This window comes from Lethenteron reissneri, chromosome 71 (genome assembly GCF_015708825.2).
Source record: "Lethenteron reissneri isolate LAM-NWPU_2019-01 chromosome 71, ASM1570882v1, whole genome shotgun sequence".
NCBI lineage: Eukaryota > Metazoa > Chordata > Hyperoartia > Petromyzontiformes > Petromyzontidae > Lethenteron > Lethenteron reissneri.
Genome location: NC_083849.1, coordinates 2,985,642 through 3,001,310, shown reverse-complemented (window position 1 = coordinate 3,001,310; position 15,669 = coordinate 2,985,642). Strand labels below are relative to the sequence as shown.

Below are 15,669 nucleotides of genomic sequence, written 5' to 3'. Positions count from 1 at the left end.
TGCGTGTGTCTCCGTGTCTGTGCGTGTGTCTCCATGTGTCTGTGCGTGTGTCTCAATGTGTCTGTGCGTCTGCGTGTCTGTGTGCGTGTGTGTGTGTGCAGCGGACAGCGAGGACTCGCTGAGCGTGGTGGAAGGGGAGATCCTGTTCGTGGTGACGGGCGACGGCGGTGACGGCTGGACCCGCGTGCGCCGCGGCTCCGACGAGGGCTACGTCCCCACCTCGTACATCGAGCTGCACGCCGGCACAGCCACCAGCGGCACAGCCACCAGCGGCACTACCGGCACAGGCACTACCAGCGGCGGGGGTGGTACCGGCGACGCGGCCATCACCTACATCTAGCGCATGACGGGCCGCCCCCCACCCCCCCACCCCCCCCACCCCACCTCTCCCCCCCCACCCCACCTCTCCCCCCACCCCACCCCCTCACCCCCCCCCACCTCTCCCCCACCCCCCCACCCCACCTTTCCCCACCTCCCCCCCCACCCCACCTCTCCCCCCCCACCCCACCTCTCCCCCCCCACCCCACCTCTCCCCCCCCACCCCACCTCTCCCCCCCCACCCCACCTCTCCCCCCCCACCCCACCTCTCCCCCCCCACCCCACCTCTCCCCCGGCTTTTGCCGAGCGCCGGCAGACGGCGGCACGCGGAGCCTCTCGCTCGGCCCGCGAGGCGCCGACAGGAGCTGGTGGGCGCGGTAGGTGCGGTGGGGGGGGTGGGTGCGGTGAAGATGGTGAAGTCGGTGGGGGGGGGGGTGCGGTGGGTGCGGTGGGTGCGGTGAAGTCGGTGCGGTGGGTGCGGTGGATCGGCGTGTGTGTGTGGGAGGGGTATTCTGGATCGGGGAGACATGCAGCTGTCCGCGTGTTGCGATGATGCTGCTGCTGCTGTTGTTGCCGCTGCTGCTGTAGCTGCTGCTGCTGCAGCTACTGCTGCTGCTGCAGCTGCTGCTGATGCTGCTGCTGCAGCAGCTGCTGCTGATGCTGCTGCTGCAGCAGCTGCTGCTGATGCTGTAGCTGCTGATGCTGTAGCTGCTGCCGTCACCAAGCTCAGCCCGGCTCCGTCGCCACGTGCCGGATTGGCGCATCCGAGGGCCTCTTCACTGTGACGGCAGTCACCGAGTCGTGTGTGTGTGCGTGCGCTTGTGTGTGTGTGTGCGTGTGTGTGCGTGCGCTTGTGCGTGCGTGTGCGCGTGTGTACGTGTGTGCGTGTGTGCGTGTGGGGAGCGATAGTGCAGCGGTTAGCGCGCTGCGCTATGAACCCGGCGACACGAGTTCGATTCCCGCTCACGGCCAACACCACCAGTGACGATTATCTGAACCGGTCCCGGGCCCTCCCCTAGGTCGACTCAGCCTCAAATGAGTACCTGGTGCGGTGTTGTATAAATTGCCACTGGGGAGACAAAGGCGGTCGGGCGTGGTGGTGCTGGCCACCCACCCACTCGTGTGCCGTTCCGGCCTTCATAGGTGCTCGCTAACAGCACTTGCCCCTACAGTCTGTTCAGGCTATATGGGGGATCTTTATCTTTATCTGTGCGCGTGCGTGTGTGGGTTGCCCGCCAAAGGTATTGGGAACTCGCGTTCGGTCAGCGGCACGGGGGGAGGGAGAGAGAGAGGAGAGGTCTGTCCCCCCCTCCCTCCTCCTGCTGCTAATTTTTTGCAATAAAGATTTGGTGATGAACTCTGCAGGGCGCCACGTGACTCAGTGTGGTACTTGAGGAACCGTGTGTGGTGGGTGGGTGGGTGAGCGGGGGTGGGTGGGGGTGGATGGGTGAGTGAGTGGGTGGGTGGTGGGTGGATGAATTGGTGGGTGAGTTGATGGGTGAGTGGGTGGTCGAATGGGTAGGTGAGTGGATGGGTGGGTGGGTGAATTGGTGGGTGAGTTGATGGGTGGGTGAGTGGATGGGTAAGTGGGTGGGCGAATGGGTAGGTGAGTGGATGGGTGGGTGGGTGAATTGGTGGGTGAGTTGATGGGTGGGTGAGTGGATGGGTAAGTGGGTGGGCGAATGTGTGGGAGATTGGATGGGTGAGTGGGTGTGTGAGTGAGTGGGTGGGTGGGTGAGTGGATATGTGGGTGGGTGAGTATATGGGTGGGTGAGTGGATGGGTAAGTGGGTGGGCGAATGGGTGGGAGAGTGGATGGGTGAGTGGGTGTGTGAGTGAGTGGGTGGGTCTGTGGGTGAGTGGGTGGGTGGGTGAGTGGATATGTGGGTGGGTGAGTATATGGGTGGGTGAGTGGATGGGTAAGTGGGTGGGCGAATGGGTAGGGGAGTGGATGGGTAGGTGGATGTGTGAGTGGGTGGGTCTGTGGGTGAGTGGGTGGGTGGGTGAGTGTATAGGTGGTTGAGTGGGTCGGTGGGTGGATGGGTGCGTGGGTAGGTGGGTGGGTGAGTGGATAGGTGGGTGGGTGAGTGGGTGTATAGGTGGGTGGATCTGTGGATAGGTGGGTGGGTGAGTGGGTGGATAGGTGAGTGGTTGGATAGGTGGGTGGGTGAGTGGGTGTATAGGTGAGTGGGTGAGTATATGGGTGGGTGAGTGGGTGGATAGGTGGATGGGTGAGTGGGTGGATAGGTGGGTGGGTGAGTGGGTGGATAGGTGGGTGGGTGGGTGGATAGGTGGATGGGTGAGTGGGTGGATAGGTGGGTGGGTGAGTGGGTGGATAGGTGGGTGGGTGGGTGGATAGGTGGGTGGGTGAGTGGTTGGATAGGTGGGTGAGTGGGTGGATAGGTGGGTGAGTGGTTGGATAGGTGGATGGGTGAGTGGGTGGATAGGTGGGTGGGTGAGTGGGTGGATAGGTGGGTGGGTGAGTGGGTGGATTGGTGGGTGGGTGAGTGGGTGGATAGGTGGGTGGGTGGATAGGTGGATGGGTGAGTGGGTGGATAGGTGGGTGGGTGAGTGGGTGGATAGGTGGGTGGGTGGGTGGATAGGTGGGTGGGTGAGTGGTTGGATAGGTGGGTGAGTGGGTGGATAGGTGGGTGAGTGGTTGGATAGGTGGATGGGTGAGTGGGTGGATAGGTGGGTGGGTGAGTGGGTGGATAGGTGGGTGGGTGAGTGGGTGGATAGGTGGGTGGGTGGGTGGGTGGATAGGTGGGTGGGTGAGTGGGTGGATAGGTGGGTGAGTGGGTGGATAGGTGGGTGAGTGGTTGGATAGGTGGATGGGTGAGTGGGTGGATAGGTGGGTGGGTGAGTGGGTGGATAGGTGGGTGGGTGAGTGGGTGGATAGGTGGGTGGGTGGGTGGATAGGTGGATGGGTGAGTGGGTGGATAGGTGGAGTGGGTGAGTGGGTGGATAGGTGGTGGGTGGGTGGATAGGTGGGTGGGTGAGTGGGTGGATAGGTGGGTGAGTGGGTGGATAGGTGGGTGAGTGGTTGGATAGGTGGATGGGTGAGTGGGTGGATAGGTGGATGGGTGAGTGAGTGGATAGGTGGGTGGGTTGGGTGTAATTCTCAGGGGACCCAATAGGAACGATGGACGGGCACGTCCGTGCCTTTGTCCAACTTCTTTCGCGCGGCACGTGGCCAAGGCGCGCGACGCAACGCGCCACGGAAGCCGGCATAGTCTCTCGCGTGTTTTATTTGACGAGTCGAGACGCTCCGACCGATGACACGCGGGGTGACAATGACGACGACGATGCGACGACGACGACACGACTCCCCATCGCGAATGGCGACGACTACACGGTCGCGGTAGAAGACGAGCCATTGCAGGCTTTGAACATAATTACAGACGTGCGCGTGTGTGTGTGCGTGTATGTGCGTGTGTGTGTGCGTGTATGTGCGTGTGTGTGTGCGCGTGCGCGTGTGTGCGTGCGTGTATGTGCGTGTGTGCGCGCGTGCGTGTGTGTGTGCGTGTATGTGCGTGTATGTGCGTGTGTGTGTGTGCGTGTATGTGCGTGTGTGTGCGCGTGTGCGTGTATGTGCGCGCGTGTGTGTGCGTGCGTGTGTGTGCGTGCGTGCACGTGTGTGTGTGCGCGCGTGCGTGTGTGTGTGTGCGTGTGTGTATGTGCGCGTGTGTGTGCGTGCGTGTGTGTGTATGTTCGCGTATGCGCGTGTGTATGTGTGTGTGTGCGCGCGTGTGTGTGTATGCGTGTGTCTGTGCGCGTGTGTGTGTGTGTGCGCACGCACGGGTTGATGCGCACTGGAGGGCAGCTGCTTGGAGCGAAAGGTTGGGGAGGGAGGGAAAGAGGGAGAAAGGTGGGGGAGGGAAAGAGGGAGGGGAAGGAGGGGGGGAGGGAGGGGGGAGGGAGGGAGGGAGGGGGGGGAGGGAGGGGGGAGGGAGGGAGGGGGGGGAGGGAGGGGGGAGGGGAGGGAGGGGGGGAGGGAGGGGGGGAGGGAGGGGGGGGAGGGAGGGGGGGGAGGGAGGGGAGGGGGGGGAGGGAGGGAAGAAGGGAGGTGGGGGAGAGAAAGGGGGAGGGAGGCGAGGGAGGTGATGGAGGGTGGGCAGGGCGAGGTGGCGAGTGAGAGCACCATCAATACACGTAGAACTTTAATTTTATTTTTATATAACAAAGTACCGTCAGTCGTTAAATTAAACACGCCAAGGGGCTTGCCCGCTGAGGGGAGTGCAGGGTGGGAGATCGTGCCACCACCCTTCACCCACCCACCACCACCCACAACCACAACCACCCACAACCACAACCACCCCACAGGACCTCCTACAACTTCTTCAATTCTTTTATGTTTTGAAAATCACACGCCACGCCCCCCAAGTTGATGCTGGTGGTTGTGTTTGGTTGTTGTTGTTGTTGCGGTTGTGGTTTTGTTGTAAATCACCAGGGGCGAAACTGCACGGCACTTGTAAATTGTTCAATGTTGCCACGCACGCTCACCGGCGTGGGATGAACTCGTGAAAAGGCTGTGCCGGTAGGTGGTGGTCGGGGTGGTGGTGGCGGTGGTGGTTGCGGTGGTGGTGGTGGATGGCGGGTTTAATAACAAAACATTTACGCGCTAAACCGACGGGCGTTGTTCTGCAGACGGATGGAGACATCGCTGCTGAACCAGCCAAATCCTGCTCCCAGTTAGTTTTTTATTCTCTGCGGCAAATTTACCCTTTTATTTGGCAGGCGTGGGGTGGTGGTGGTAGTAAGGTGGGCAGGGTTGAGGTGGGTTGGTTGGAGGGGGTGGGGCAGTGCGTGTGTGTGTGTGGGAAGCAGCAGGAGCAGCAGGAAAAAGGGGGGAATGTTGTATAGATTTCATCGTCTTTCCCATGCCCGTGGGTATGGCGACGACGCGAAACAACGGACAAACAGGCCGTGAGCGAGAAGTCTCGTGGTGGTGGTGGTGGACAGGGTTTTGCCGTTCGTATGAAACCTCTTTAACGGTGCCTCTTAGCTCATCCGCCGCTTTAGCACGACCTACACCGTCGCTATAGCACCAATACAACCGCTGCTTTAGCACCACCACCACTACCACGACCGTTTAGCACCACCACCACCACTACCACGACCGTTTAGCACCACCACCGCTTTAGCACCACCACCACCACTTTAGCACCACCACTGGGCGCTAGCCGGCAACGCAGCGGATCATCCCCACGGGCGGGGGAGACGTCGCACAACACGGAGAGGTGGTGGTGGCGGTGACGGTGACACGGCCCTGGCTAGGTTTGTGGCCGATGGAAGGCTGCTCTGGCTATGGCTGTGGCAACGGGTTCGCGAGATGGATGGGAGTTTGGGGGGGGGTGGTGGTCGAGGTGAAGGGGGGGGGGTTGGTGGGCAGGGGGAGGGCGGTGTAACTCAAAGGGGCTCTATCACAGTCACAAAAAGCTCGGGGCGGCGGGTGGGCGGGCGGGGGGCATTAAGGCAAATTTTAGAAGCAACCGAAACCGATAAATTCAAGTGGTGTGGATTATAAACCAGGGGCCGCCATCTCCCCCCCCCCCCCCCACGTTACCACCCGGGGGGGGCGGTGCTAACACGACGGTGCAGGATCCAACGACGACCGCCGGGCCGGGCAAGGCCTGGCGCGGAGGCAACCGAGCGGTGGCGGTCGTGGCGGACGGCTCCTCCCAATGGAGCCCCCCCCCCACCACCAACTCCCTCCCCCCGGGTCTCTCCACGCAACCGGCTGGTGGTTGGGGGGGGCCTCCCCCCCCCCCGCCACCCCCGCCACCCCCACCACCGCCGCCCTCTCGGCGCCGACCGCGTGGCAAGAACGGCCGCCTCCCCCGCCGCCCACACAACCCCCGTCGGGCAAGGGGATGGGAGGAGGGGGTCTCTTCACGGCCCCCCCCCCCCCCCCCACCGGGGGTTCTCTACCCCTGGAAGCAGACGGGCCCCAGGGTGAACCCGAAGCGCTGGGAGGGCTCCCCAAAGTCGCTGATCATGACGTCGCTCAGGGGCAGCAGCTCGACGCGCGGAGTCCGCACGCTCAGCACCGAGCGCTCCGAGCCCTTGCGGAACTGCGCGCACGCACGGACACGCACGCACGGACACGCATGGACACGCACGCACGGACACGCATGGACACGCACGCACGGACACGCATGGACACACGCACGGACACGCACGCACGGACACGCATGGACACGCACGCACGGACGCACGCGGACACACACGGGCACGCACGGACACACACGCACGGACACACGCACGGACACACACGCACGCACGGACAGACACGCACGCACGGACACGCACAGACAGACACGCACGCACGGACAGACACGCACGGACAGACACGCACGGACACGCACGGACGACAGACACACACGGACAGACATGGACACGCACGCACGGACACACGCACGCACGGACAGACACACACGGACACGCACGGTGATCGTGACGTCACTCGGGGGGCAGCAGCAGCTTCACGCGCGGAGAGGGATGAGGCGGCGCAATTGGCACAGCAGACGACCCGGGGGACACACACGTGACACACGCGGGTGACACACACGGGTGACACGTGGGTGACACACGTGGATGACACACACGGGGGACACGTGGATGACACGTGGGTGACACGTGGGTGACACACGCGGGTGACACGCGGGTGACACGCGGGTGACACACGGGGGACACGCGGGTGACACGCGGGTGACACGCGGGTGACACGCAGGTGACACGCGGGGGACACGCCGGGTGACACGCCGGGTGACACACGGGGGGGTGTGGGGTGGACGCGAGCTCCGGTACGTACCGAGCACCCGTCGTGCAGCGCCTGCACGTAGCGCGCGTTGCTCTCGCGCGAGATCTCCTCCTCGTTGGCGGCGAGGAAGCGCAGCGCCTGGGCCGTGCCGGGGGGGGCGCCGTCGTGGGGGGCCGCGGCGGCGGCGGCGGGGGGGGCCCCCCCCCCGGCGGCGCGGGGCGCCCCCCACGCCACCGAGCGCTGGCACAGGTAGGTGAAGTTCTGGCGCGCGGTGGCGCTCAGCAGGCGCAGGAAAGTCATCTGCACCGAGGGCAGCGAGCCGCCCTCCGCGTCCACGTAGGCCAGCTGCGTCGCACGCGCACGCACACGCACACACGCACACACGCACACGCACGCACGCACACGCGCACGCACATGCACGCACGCGCACACACGCGCGCACACGCACACACACACACACACACGCGCACGCACGCGCACGCGCACGCACACACGCACACACACGCACACGCACGCACACACACACGCACACACACGCACACACACACGTATGTACACACGCATACACACCCACACATACACACACGCACACACGCACGCGCGCACACAAACACACGCACGCACACACGCACAAAGACAAGGGTTTCCCGTGTAGCCTTCGCAGACTGTAGGGGCAAGTGCTGTTAAGCGAGCAGCAGCACCTATGAAGGCTACCGGCACAGCGGCACACGAGGGGGTGGGTGGCCAGCACCACGCCCGGCCGCCTTTGTCTCCCCAGGGGCGATGTTTGCTACACGCCGCGCCAGGTACTCGTGTTAGGCCGAGTCGACCTAGGGGAGGCCCAGGACCGGTCCAGATAATCGTCACCGGCCTTGGCCGCGAGCGGGAATCGAACTCGGGTCGGCGGGTTCGTAGCGCAGCGTAGCGCTACCTGCTACACTACAGACAAAGATCCCCCATATACCCTTCACACACTGTTGCAAACACGCACAGTGAATGACTTCCCCAGCGCCTATTACATGTGTGGGCGTGTGTGTAGTAGGCATGTCTGTGTGCATGTGTCTCGCCGTGTCTGTGTGTGTGGTGTAAGTCCCAGGCTACTCTGGGATCGCCTCCCCATCAACAAGAGGCGATGAGTGGTGGTGGTGGTGGTGGTGGTTTCTTACTCCCACACCGAAGATGAACATCAGTGGCATGATGCAGACAAGGAGCGATTAGTCGGATGCCTTCTATAACCTCCTGTCACAGGTGCTGGCTAAAGTGGCCCCTCGGGACAGAGTCATCCTGTTGGGTGACTTCAATGCTCGAGTTGGTCATGATGCTGGCACCTGGTCTGGAGTGATTGGAAGGCATGGGCCAGATCAGCTCAATAACAACGGTAGGAGGCTGCTAGATTTCTGTGCAGCCCATGGGCTTGTAATTACCAACACGCTCTTCCGGCATCGGCGCATCCACACAACATCATGGATGCATGCCGGGTCCAAGCAAGAACATCTGCTGGACTACGTAGTGACGGATCAGCAGATGCGGGCCCATGTCCTTGACACCAGGACCTACCGTGGAGCTGATCTGCCCACAGACCATCGACTTGTCATCAGTAAGATGCGCCTGCCATTCTTCCACTCCGGTGGTGGGTGTACACCCAGGACCCCATTCAAACCCAGTGGCCTGGTCTCAGCTAGCTGATGTGTGCTTGTGTGAGTGTGTGAGTGTGCGTGTGAGTGTGTGCCTGTGTGTGTGTGTGTGCCTGTATGTGAGTGTGTGTCTGCGTGAGTGTGAGTGTGTACCTGTGTGTGAGTGTGTGTGTGCCTGTATGTGTGTGTGCCTGTGTGTGAGTGTGTGTGTGCCTGTATGTGAGTGTGTCTGTGTGAGTGTGTGCCTGTAGGCGTGTGTGTATGTGAGTGTGTGCGTGTGTGAGAGTGTGTGAGTGTATGTGAGTGTGTGTGTGTGCCTGTATGCATGTGCCTGTGTGTGTGTGCCTGTATGCGTGTGCCTGTGTGTGTGTGTGAATGCATGTGTGTGCCTGTGTGAGTGTGTGTGTGTGCCTGTGTGTGTGTGAGTGTGTGTGCCTGTGTGTGTGTGTGTGCCTGTGTGTGTGTGTGCGCCTGTGTGTGAGTGTGTGCCTGTGTGTGTGTGAGTGTGTGTGTGTGTGCCTGTGTGTGTGTGTGCCTGTGTGTGAGTGTGTGTGCCTGTGTATGAGTGTGTGTGTGTGTGTGCCTGTGTGTGTGTGTGCCTGTGTGTGAGTGTATGTGCCTGTGTATGAGTGTGTGTGTGTGCCTGTGTGTGTGTGAGTGTGTGTGTGTGAGTGTGAGTGCTTGTGTGTGAGTGTGTGTGTCTGTGTGTGCGCGTACCATCCTGCCGGTGCCGAACTCACTAAACCATGTCCCTGGTTTCTCGTGCAGCCATTGGCCCATCTTGGCCTGGAGCAGAGGGCAGAGGGCACAGGGCAGAGGGCACAGGGGTCAGGGCACAGGGGTATTGACACTTCACAACACAGGGCACAGGGGTATTGACACTTCACAACACAGGGCACAGGGCACAGGGCACAGGGGTATTGACACTTCACAACACAGGGCACAGGGCACAGGGGTATTGACACTTCACAACACAGGGCACAGTGGCCGATTCAAGTTAACAAAACGAAGAACCGTTTTTTTTATATTCTTAGGTTTTTTTCGGTAAAGTCACGTAGGTAAAAAATTAAAATTAATAAAAGTAAAATAAAATGAAAATAAAAATCACGACGTTTCGGAGGCAACACAAGCTTCCGTCTTCAGGTGGAACCGTCACAGCCGTCACAGCAAGCTTGCTGTATCATTTATTTGCTGTATCATTTATTTGCTGTATCTTTTACTTGATACAGCAATCGTGCTGTGACTGTTCCACCTGAAGACGGAAGCTTGTGTTGCCTCCGAAACGTCGTGATTTTTATTTTATTTTACTTCTAATTTAAATTTTTTACCTACGTGACTTTACCGAAAAAAACCTAAGAATATGAATCCTTGCAGTCACGAAAGCTTCACATCTAGAACCGTTTTTTTCTTTTAATTTACCAGATTAAGGCCTCACTGAGATGTGTAGTTCTGTTCATAAGAAGGCCCTGACGTGGCCAACGCAAATGGTAGCAGCTCAACGAATTGGCTTATCATCTTTAAATTTCGATTTAAAGCTTGCGTGACTGCATGGATTCATATTCTTGGTTTTTTCGGTAAAGTCACGTAGAAGGGAAATAATACAATGATAAAAATAAAACATTATAAAATACAATTCTCACGACGTTTCGGCCACAACGCAAGCAGCCGTCCTCAGGTGAAGAACAGGTCTGTCGGGGAGACAGCGTCCCAATGAACACAGGTCTGTTCTTCACCTGAGGACGGCTGCTTGCGTTGTGGCCGAAACGTCGTGAGAATTGTATTTTATTACTTTTTATTTATATTATTTCCCTTCTACGTGACTTTACCGAAAGATTTGAAGCTTTCGTGACTGCATGGATTCATATTCTTGGTTCTTTCGGTAAAGTCACCACGTAGAAGGGAAATAATATAATAATAAAATAAAACATCATAAGATAAAATTCTTACGACGTTTCGGCCACAACGCAAGCAGCGTCTGAGGACGGCTGCTTGCGTTGTGGCCGAAACGTCGTGAGAATTGTATCTTATCGTGTTTTATTTTTATTATTTCATCTTTATATTCTGCGGGTCTTTCGCTAAAGCCACGTAGATAGGAAAATAATAATAAAAATATCACGACATTTCGATCGCAACGCGAGCAATCGTCATCAGGTGAAAACATAGATATAGCGGGAGCGCTGTAAGAATATTAATTGCTGCTGTCACGGAAGCTTCAAGTCAAGATTTGGCTCATCATCGTCATCGTGTGGAAATGTATTACGGACAAATAATCTAAACGTGTGTTTCTACAGACTGGTAGACCCACAGAGACCCACAGAGACCCACACTCATAGAGACCCGCAGAGACCCACACTCATAGAGACCCGCAGAGACCCACACTCATAGAGACCCACAGAGACCCACACTCATAGAGACCCACAGAGACCCACACTCATAGAGACCCACAGAGACCCACACTCATAGAGACCCACAGAGACCCACACTCATAGAGACCCACAGAGACCCACAGAGACCCATACTCATAGAGACCCACAGAGACCCATACTCATAGAGACCCACAGAGACCCACACTCATAGAGACCCACAGAGACCCACACTCATAGAGACCCACAGAGACCCACACTCATAGAGACCCACAGAGACCCATACTCCTAGAGACCCACAGAGACCCACACTCATAGAGACCCACAGAGACCCACACTCATAGAGACCCACAGAGACCCACACTCATAGAGACCAACAGAGACCCACACTCATAGAGACCCACAGAGACCCACAGAGACCCATACTCATAGAGACCCACAGAAACCCATACTCATAGAGACCCACAGAGACCCAAACTCATAAAGACCCACAGAGACCCACACTCATACAGAGCCACAGAGACCCACACTCATAGAGACCCACAGAGACCCATACTCATAGAGACCCACAGAGACCCACACTCATAGAGACCCACAGAGACCCACACTCATAGAGACCCACAGAGACCCATACTCATAGAGACCCACAGAGACCCATACTCATAGAGACCCACAGAGACCCACACTCATAGAGACCCATTAGAGACCAATACTCATCAAGACCCACAGAGACCCATACTCATAGAGATCTATAGACCCACACAGACCCATAGAGACTCATAGAGACCCACAGAGACCCACAGAGACCCACACTCATACAGATCTATAGACCCACACAGACCCACAGAGACCCACAGAGACCCACACTCATAGAGACCCACAGAGACCCACACTCATAGAGAACCACAGAGACCCACAGAGACCCATACTCATAGAGACCCACAGAGACCCACACTCATAGAGACCCACAGAGACCCACACCCATAGAGACCCACAGAGACCCACACTCATAGAGACCCACAGAGACCCATACTCATAGAGACCCACAGAGACCCACACTCATAGAGACCCACAGAGACCCACACTCATAGAGACCCACAGAGACCCACACTCATAGAGACCAACAGAGACCCACACTCATAGAGACCCACAGAGACCCACAGAGACCCATACTCATAGAGACCCACAGAGACCCATACTCATAGAGACCCACAGAGACCCAAACTCATAGAGACCCACAGAGACCCACACTCATACAGAGCCACAGAGACCCACACTCATAGAGACCCACAGAGACCCATACTCATAGAGACCCACAGAGACCCACACTCATAGAGACCCACAGAGACCCACACTCATAGAGACCCACAGAGACCCATACTCATAGAGACCCACAGAGACCCATACTCATAGAGACCCACAGAGACCCACACTCATAGAGACCCACAGAGACCCACACTCATAGAGACCCATTAGAGACCAATACTCATCAAGACCCACAGAGACCCATACTCATAGAGATCTATAGACCCACACAGACCCATAGAGACTCATAGAGACCCACAGAGACCCACAGAGACCCACACTCATACAGATCTATAGACCCACACAGACCCACAGAGACCCACAGAGACCCACACTCATAGAGACCCACAGAGACCCACACTCATAGAGAACCACAGAGACCCACAGAGACCCATACTCATAGAGACCCACAGAGACCCACACCCATAGAGACCCACAGAGACCCACAGAGACCCATAGAGACCCACAGAGACCCATAGAGACCCACAGAGACCCACAGAGACCCACACTCATAGAGACTCATAGACCCACACAGACTCATAGAGACCCATAGACCCGCACAGACCCATAGAGACCCATAGACCCACACAGACCAATAGAGACCCATAGAGACCCACAGAGACCCACAGAGACCCACACTCATAGAGACCCATAGACCCACACAGACCCATAGAGACCCATAGAGACCCACATAGACCCACAGAGACCCACACTCATAGAGACCCATAGACCCACACAGACTCATAGAGACCCATAGACCCACACAGACCCATAGAGACCCATAGACCCACGCAGACCCATAGAGACCCATAGAGACCCACAGAGACCCATAGACCCACGCAGACCCATAGAGACCCACAGAGACCCACACAGACCCACACAGACCCACAGAGACCCACAGAGTCCCACACTCATAGAGACCCACACTCATAGAGACCCATTAGAGACCAATACTCATCAAGACCCACAGAGACCCACAGAGACCCACACTCATAGAGATCTATAGACCCACAGACACCCATAGAGACCCAGAGAGCCACAGAGACCCACACTCATAGAGACCCATTAGAGACCAATACTCATCAAGACCCACAGAGACCCACACTCATAGAGATCTATATACCCACAGAGACCCATAGAGACCCACAGAGACCCACAGAGACCCACAGAGACACACACTCATAGAGACCCACAGAGACCCATAGAGACCCACAGAGACCCACAGAGACCCACATAGACCCACAGAGACCCACACTCATAGAGACCCATAGACCCACACAGACTCATAGAGACCCATAGACCCACACAGACCCATAGAGACCCATAGACCCACACAGACCCATAGAGACCCATAGAGACCCACACTCATAGAGACCCACAGAGACCCACAGAGACCCACAGAGACCCATAGAGACCCACAGAGACCCACAGAGACCCACAGAGACCCACACTCATAGAGATCTATAGACCCACACAGACTCAGAGACCCACAGAGACCCATAGAGACCCATAGAGACCCACACCAATAGAGACCCATTAGAGACCAATACTCATCAAGACCCACAGAGACCCACAGAGACCCACACTCATAGAGATCTATAGACCCACACAGACTCAGAGACCCACAGAGACCCACACTCATAAAGAGTTTCAATTCACGTGGGGGGCCCCCCCGCCCCCCCCCCCCAGCCCCACGAGAGCGGTGAGCGCTGGCGACGTCTCACCGCGGCGGAGGTCTTCTCGGGGAAGAGGCAGGTCTCCCCGCCCGCGGTGAAGTTGCAGAACGCCTTGAACGCGTCGCCAGCGCAGCCCTGGTTGGGGTCGATGAAGTACTCCCCTGTAGGGGGTAGGGGGTAGGGGGGTAGGGGGTAGGGGGGTAGGGGGGTAGGGGGTAGGGGGGTGGGGGGTGGGGGGTGGGGGGTGGGGGGTAGGGGGTAGGGGGTGGGGGGTAGGGGGGTAGGGGGTAGGGGTAGGGGGGTAGGGGGTAGGGGGGTAGGGGGTAGGGGGGTGGGGGGTGGGGGGGTGGGGGGTGGGGGGTAGGGGGTAGGGGGTAGGGGGGTAGGGGGTAGGGGGGTAGGGGGGTAGGGGGTAGGGGGGCATGAGGACAACTCTCATCACCGTCGTCGTCGTCATCAACATCACTGTCATCATCGTCGTCATTGTCGTCGTCATCATCATCAACATCACTGTCATCATCGTCAACATCGCCATCGTCATCGTCATCATCGTCATCATCGTCGTCATCGTCATCAACATGACCATCATCATCGTCGTCGTCATTGTCGTCATCGTCATCAACATTGTCGTCATCGTCATCAACATTGTCGTCATCGTCATCAACATTGTCGTCATAATCAATGTCGTCATCGTCATCAACATTGTCGTCATCGTCATCAACATTGTCGTCATCGTCATTAACATTGTCGTCATCGTCATCAACATTGTCGTCATCGTCATCAACATTGTCGTCATCGTCATCAACATTGTCGTCATCGTCATCAACATTGTCGTCATCGTCATCAACATTGTCGTCATCGTCATCAACATTGTCGTCATCGTCATCAACATTGTCGTCATCGTCATCAACATTGTCGTCATCGTCATCAACATTGTCGTCATCGTCATCAACATTGTCGTCATCGTCATCAACATTGTCGTCATCGTCATCAACATTGTCGTCATCGTCATCAACATTGTCGTCATCGTCACGGCGATCATCGACTCCATCGTCATTGTCGTCGTCGTCGTGGTCAACATGACTGTCATCACCGTCGTCATCTTCACGGTGATCATCGTCTCCATCATGTATGTGTGTGAGCGTGCGTGTGTAAGTGTGCGTGTGTGCGCGTGCGTGCGTGTGTGAGTGTGTGTGTGTATGTGTGCGGATGGCCACGTGGAATGTTCGAACGCTCACTGCGGAGGAGAGGCTGCCACTCCTCTGTCGGGAGCTGGACCGGTACCGCCTGGATCTCTGTGGCATTCAGGAGGTCCGGTGGACCGGTTCTGGCTTCTGCCACCATGAGGGGTGGACAGTCCTCTACTCGGGGCAGGAGACTGCCAAACAACAGGGTGTGGCTCTTCTTCTGAACAAAAGAATGAAGGGGGCGTGGGAGCGTGGCGGTGAGATGTGGGAAGCTGTAAGCCCCAGGATACTTTGGGCTCGCCTTCCCATCAACCAGAGGCGAGGAGTGGTGGTCGTGGTTACTTATGCCCCCACCGAAGACGAACATCCGTGGAGGGATGCAAGCAAAGCCGATGAGTCAGACGCTTTCTATGACCTCCTGTCA

At 57.7% G+C, this 15,669-nt stretch overlaps 2 protein-coding genes across 2 annotated transcripts in view; one reads left to right on the top strand and one right to left on the bottom strand.

Moving 5' to 3' along the window:
• The window catches only part of LOC133361202 (collagen alpha-1(I) chain-like), a 43,183-nt gene extending 42,843 nt beyond the window's left edge, over nt 1-340 (top strand). The window contains exon 13 of the mRNA XM_061580086.1: nt 102-340. Within this exon, the coding sequence (XP_061436070.1) occupies nt 102-340 (239 nt within the window). The remainder of the gene's footprint in view (nt 1-101) is intronic.
• Nucleotides 341-4,346: 4,006 nt separating this feature from the next.
• On the bottom strand, nt 4,347-15,184 carry LOC133361201 (collagen alpha-1(XI) chain-like). The gene is made up of 5 exons (XM_061580085.1): nt 15,152-15,184; nt 14,107-14,214; nt 9,432-9,500; nt 7,132-7,425; nt 4,347-6,391 (listed from the first exon to the last, which is right to left on the bottom strand). The coding sequence occupies exons 1-5, from the start codon at nt 15,182-15,184 to the stop codon at nt 6,245-6,247; spliced, it is 651 nt and encodes a 216-aa protein (XP_061436069.1). The 3' UTR covers nt 4,347-6,244.
• Between the last annotated feature and the right edge of the window lie 485 nt (nt 15,185-15,669).

Coding starts and splice junctions, on each gene's coding strand:
- LOC133361201 (XM_061580085.1), bottom strand. CDS start 15,184: ATGGAGACGATGATCACCGTGAAGATGACGACG. Junction 9,501..14,106: donor CCGAGAAGACCTCCGCCGCG/GTGAGACGTCGC, acceptor CCTCTGCTCCAG/GCCAAGATGGGCCAATGGCT. Junction 6,392..7,131: donor CGCTGCACGACGGGTGCTCG/GTACGTACCGGA, acceptor GCGTGCGCGCAG/TTCCGCAAGGGCTCGGAGCG.